The 5,349-nt window shown below is 47.3% G+C and overlaps 1 protein-coding gene across 3 annotated transcripts; it reads left to right on the forward strand.

Annotated features, from left to right (window-relative positions):
* Positions 1–2,239: 2,239 nt before the first annotated feature.
* Positions 2,240–3,835, forward strand: LOC113223282 (ribonuclease 1B pancreatic). Of its 3 annotated transcripts, none has more exons than XM_026452770.2 (3): positions 2,282–2,393; positions 2,860–2,942; positions 3,098–3,835. In XM_026452770.2, exon 3 carries the CDS (start codon positions 3,123–3,125, stop codon positions 3,591–3,593), a length of 471 nt encoding a protein of 156 aa, XP_026308555.1. In that variant the 5' UTR covers positions 2,282–2,393; positions 2,860–2,942; positions 3,098–3,122; the 3' UTR covers positions 3,594–3,835. The 3 variants fall into 3 exon arrangements, with proteins under 3 accessions (XP_026308556.1, XP_026308555.1, XP_026308554.1); XM_026452769.2 differs by having other exon boundaries at positions 2,283–2,393; positions 2,872–2,942; XM_026452771.2 differs by lacking the exon at positions 2,860–2,942 and having other exon boundaries at positions 2,240–2,393.
* The last annotated feature ends 1,514 nt before the right edge of the window (positions 3,836–5,349 follow it).

Below are 5,349 nucleotides of genomic sequence, written 5' to 3' on the forward strand. Positions count from 1 at the left end.
TCTACTGCCCTAAGACAAGCGGGGCTATGCCTTTGCAACTGGGTCAAGGATAAGGCTGCAGTAAGGGCTTTTGATGGTTCCCTATGAAGTGCAATTAAAAGTCCATGGGCTTGTCTAGATTGCTATGCATAAATAGACAAAATGGCTTCCTGTAGTTTCAGGATTCCTAGGGCCAGGGGCTGTTGAAGAGCCTTATTATAGTTACAGAAGACCTGCTCACATCTGAACTGTGGTTCTGCAATCATCTTGCTGGGTGGAGACCACTTTTGTGCAGCCACGCCCAGTGCCTTAGTGGGGTCCACCTGACTAACCCAAACCATCCCACCAGGCGCCTTTTGGGTAAGTCCTGTGCCTTATCTATGTCTGTATCCCACAGTTGAATGAATGAATGAACACATTCTAACTTGACTATTCAAAATAATGAAAGTATTATTTAAGAATCAGAAAAATAAAATATAGGTGGGGGCTGGGGGAGTCAGCAAACTACAGGAGCCAAGGAAAAATTCCCCTTTCACCCTCCAAAGGTTCGCTGAAAATCAACTGAGAAAAGACAGTTTAATAGGGAAAACTGCATACAATTTTATTTATCAGTTTTACACTATAGCAGGATGAACCACAGACAAAAATCCTCAGACACAGGATTAAAGAAGGAAGAGGTTTTTTATTCAGCTGGGAGCGTCAGCAGACTTGCGTCTTAAGAGCTGAGCTCCCGGAAAAGGAAATACTTGGCCTTTTTAAAGGCTTACAACCTTAAGGGGTCCACATGAAAGGGTCGTGATAAATCGAGCCAGCGTGGGAAACGTGACTGGGGGCTACATGCATCAGTTAACAGAACAAAAAGTTTTACAACACTTTTTTTTTTTCATACAGTGTCTGGAATTTACAGATAACACAAGTAGTTTAGGTCAGGGGTTGATGTTATTATTATTCCTTTTTTTTAACTCCTAGGTCCGGGTGGTGGTGCCAAGGTTGTCTGGCTGTTCATCTTACGTTTGTTTCTTTGTCTCTTTCTTCCTGTCTTGTGAACTAGGCAAGGTGGGGGGAGGAGGGAAGCAGGAGTAGTAGTGGTCTCCTTCCTTAACACAACACGGGGGCCTTCAGAAGACCCAAAGATAGAGGGGAAAGTGGGCATTGTTATACTGAGGTACCAACAAAGTATGAACAGCTGTGTAGAAATGTGATTGGACAACAGGGGTGTGATCTAATGAAAATAGGCTGAGTGGGGAAACCCAGCAAGGCCTCCCTGTCTAGATTCTTCTTGGCCTCCCTGGGCATTCGTTCTTTTTTCTGGGTATGGGGGGCAGGACCTTCTCTGGAATGAGGATCTTATGACCTACAACCACACAACGTAGGTCAGATAATTTCACCATGGCCACTTTTTACACAGAGAGGCTGAAACAATCTGAACACAGAGCACGAAGAGATATTTTGATAATTCTTACTCTACAGGAATCCAAATTGTTACTCAACAACAACAACAAAAAAAAACAGGTCTCCTTCTAGGAGGGCATTCTGCTGCTGACAAATATGATATGCTTTGTGTTTTTTACCCAAAAATAATTTGAGATTTGGGATTTAAGTTTATCTTCAGTTTCTCTACTCAATTCCGACCTACCGGGTCAGTGGTTGTGATCAGTAGATAAGAACAGCTCCATCCTCTCGATGCCCCCAGAGCAGGGGAGGAGGGTGGGCTGGAAGTGGCCAGAACTGGGTGAGCTCACCCTAGAAGCCTCCTCTTCCTCCCTATTCAGTTACTCCCCCTTTCTTCTCCAGATCTGGGAAGCCTTCCAGTTGGGGGCAGCAGGACAGCCTCCATTCCCCCCGACCCCACCTCCCACCCCCGGGAGAGGTACTGTTGGGAGAATGCCCTCCTAGAAAGAGACTTGGGTTTTGCTCCCTAGGAGCCCTGGAATAGCTTTGGCCAGAATTCCATGTCTCCCATTAGTACCTCTCCTGAGGAGAGGGCCTCCCTTTCCCGTGATCACCTTTTGCATCCTTTGTTAACCTCCAAGTCTACTTGGTGAAAATGGCCCACGAAGAAGTAACAAGGGCTTTGTCCCTAGTGTGTCAGGTTTGGGCACCAGTGCTGTAGTGGCTTTCTCTGCTGCTCTTTGTGCATCAGCAGACAGATGTGGTTTACATAGGAAGAAAGACTAATGTAGGCAAATATTTGCTCTTTCTTCAGCAGCCCTGAAAAGATGGTGGCCTGGGTGATTCACCACTCCTTCCTCACGTCCTTGATTTTATTTGAACTCAGTTCGATATGCTCCTCCCACCGTTTTCCTCTTGGAAGCCAAACCCCTTTGTCATCTATATAAGGTCCACACCCCAGGAGCTGAGTGATTGCAGAAACTGGCCTTCCATCTCTCTCAGACACCAAGCTGCAGGTCCAGGTAAGCAGTCCAAGAGATGTTCTCAGGTGCCGCTTCTGCTTCAGGGTTGGAGAGGAAGAAGCTAGGGCCAGTCCACAGCACTGAGAAAGCTTGGATGATGTTAGCACTGAAAACAATGTGACCCAGGCAAACATCAGCTGCAGGCAGAGGGGTCGGGGTGGAACGTGCAGGCTACAGAGCATCCATGGAACTGGAAAAGAAGGAGCCCTCAAGTTGGGGGAGGCCAGCATTTTTCTTTGGAATGCAATGGAATCCTTTATGATGCCAGTGTCAGGCACTGGCCTGAGTTCCCTTACGCTGTAAGACAACAAGACTCTGTCACCCATGGTCCTAGATGTTGGGGATACAATTTGGTTCATGATTTATTCAAACTGATGTTTTGATGAGCCATTTGAGCACTAGATACAAATGTATTTTGGATCAAAGAAACGCCAGTATTCAAAGATAGAAACTGACAGAATTTTAGGTCACTTCGTAGGTCACCACCTAAAGGGGAAAAAGACCTCGCTTTGGAGAGTGGCAGTAAAACGCTTGTGGAGAAGGATACACGTGAGTGTCTCATTACACAAAAAACCTCAGGAAGTGGGACGGACATCTTTCTGGTTGACCTGAGACCGAAACTGTAAGCCAGGGAAGCCATAGGTGGGAGCTGGAGTTCTTTTTCTAAGAGGCCTCTTTTCCTTCTGTCTCCTTTTCTCAATTAGGCTTTTCCGAGAAAGTGAGGCCACCATGGCTCTGGATAAGTCTGTCATCCTGCTCCCTCTGTTTGTCCTGGTGCTACTGGTGCTGGGCTGGGCCCAGCCTTCCCTAGGCAGTGAATCCGCGGCCGAGAAATTCCAGCGGCAACACATGGACTCAGACAGTTCCCCCAGCAGCAGCTCTACCTACTGCAACCAAATGATGAAGCGCCGGAATATGACACAGGGGTGGTGCAAATCAGTGAACACCTTTGTGCACGAGCCCCTGGTAGATGTCCAGAATGTCTGCTTCCAGGAAAATGTCACCTGCAAGAACGGGCAGACCAACTGCTTCAAGAGCAATTCCAGAATGCACATCACAGAGTGCCGCCTGACAGACGGCTCCAAGTACCCCAACTGTGCATACCAGACCAGCAATTTGGAGAGACACATCATTGTGGCCTGTGAAGGGAGCCCGTATGTGCCAGTCCACTTCGATGATTCTGTGGAGGACTCAACCTAAGCTCAGAGCAGCGAGATATCCCACCTCCCTCAACCTCATCCTTTCCACAGCTGCCTCTTCCCTCTTCCTTCCCTGCTGTGAAAGAAGTAACTCCAGTTAGGGCTCCTATTCAACACACTCATGCTTCCTTTTCCTGAGTCCCACCCCTGCGTGATTTTGGGGGTGAAGAGTGGGTTGTGAGGTGGGCCCCATGTTAACCCCTCCACTCTTTCTTCCAATAAAACACAGTTGCAAACACTTGATTTCTGAAGTGGTTCTGTCTAAGTACTGTTTCTGGCATCGCCTTCCAGCAAGGGGTAAGAAGGGTAAATCTGATTCGCTTTGGAGAACGGTGAATGAAGTAATTAAATGCTTTCCCTTCTGACTTGGATTTTAGTGGCTTGAGAAAATTCCTTTCCTTGTAGATTCCTTGATGCCAAATCTAAAACTATTAAGCGTGGGCTGTTCTAGACAAAAGGGAGCAACAGCCTGGGACACTGCCATGCAGGGTGAACTGACAGAGGGGTGAAGCTCAAATACAGTCATTCTGTGGCACAGAAGGAAGGAGAGTGCGACCTCAGGAAGACCCTGCTTAGCCTCAGGATGAGGAAGAAGAGTCAATGGAATTATGATCCTAAATTTCCATTTTCCTTTTTTTTTTTTCTTTTTAGTAAGCTATTACTAAATCAGAGAAATGGGCACCTCTTAGTTGGAAAGTCAGAACCTTCCATTTTAGAGCTAGAAGTGACTTTGGAGAGCATGGAATTGAGGGATAGCAAGTAGATTTCAGTTTGTGTACCAACTCTAATTGGAAGTGTCGGTCGGGCATGGTGGCTTACACCTGTAATCCCAGCATTTTGGGAGGCTGCGGCGGGTGGATCACCTGAGGTCAGGAGTTCGATACCAGCCTGGCCAGCATGGTGAAACCCCATCTCTACTAAAACTACAAAAATTAGTGGGTCATGGTGGCGGGTGCCTGTAATCCAGCTACTAGGGAGGCTGAGGCAGGAGAATCACTTGAACCTGGGAGGCGGAGGTTGCAGTGAGGTGAGATGGTGCTGCTTCACTTCAGCCTGGGCAATAAGAGCCAAACTGTGTCTCAAAAAAAAAAGAAGTGTCTACCCAAAATGCTGTAGAAAAACAATTCCGGACAGTGATATGGTTGAACAAGAGCCTCTAATGAAGGAACAAGAGGGGGAAGGGTGCGTGTGCCACACATTTGCCATCCCTGACCAAATGTAACCCCTGCCTTTCCAGTGACTTGCACATGGCTTGTTGCTAGTTAGTGGTACAGCTGGAACTAGACCCTAGGTTTCCTGACTTCCAAGCCATTATTCCAACCCAGGAAGAAAGCTCCCCACCTCACTAAGTGCTGTGGAGCGGTAGCTCTCTCCCAGAGCTTGCTGGTGGGCTCTCACAGGCTCCCAGTGTACTGAGCCTGTGAGTCCACTCCATTCTTGGCAACCCTTCCTGACAGCCACTGAAAGACTACCTTTGCATCTGTCAACACTTAATCATTACATTAGATCCCTTGTTTACAGTGACATCTGGCTCCAGACAAGGTCATAGAACTAGAGAAAGGCCCTATTTTCCACCAACATGACTAGTTCTGTCCTTGTCGTTGTATACTACATCTATAAATGTTGGTAGAGGCTGTGATTTTCTAACGTAGAGTAACTCCTCAGCCCTGGGGGCTCTGCATAAGGAAGAAAACCTACAGGTGAGAAGGTCTATTCCCACACTTCTGTGGCAATGGGGATCTCACTCCTTATTAGCA

The sequence above is a fragment of the Piliocolobus tephrosceles genome, unplaced genomic scaffold (genome assembly GCF_002776525.5).
Source record: "Piliocolobus tephrosceles isolate RC106 unplaced genomic scaffold, ASM277652v3 unscaffolded_40577, whole genome shotgun sequence".
Taxonomy (NCBI): Eukaryota; Metazoa; Chordata; class Mammalia; order Primates; family Cercopithecidae; genus Piliocolobus; species Piliocolobus tephrosceles.

Bases quoted from the DNA above. Each gene is read 5' to 3' on its own strand.
- LOC113223282 (XM_026452771.2), top strand. From the start codon at position 3,123: ATGGCTCTGGATAAGTCTGTCATCCTGCTCCCTCTGTTTGTCCTGGTG.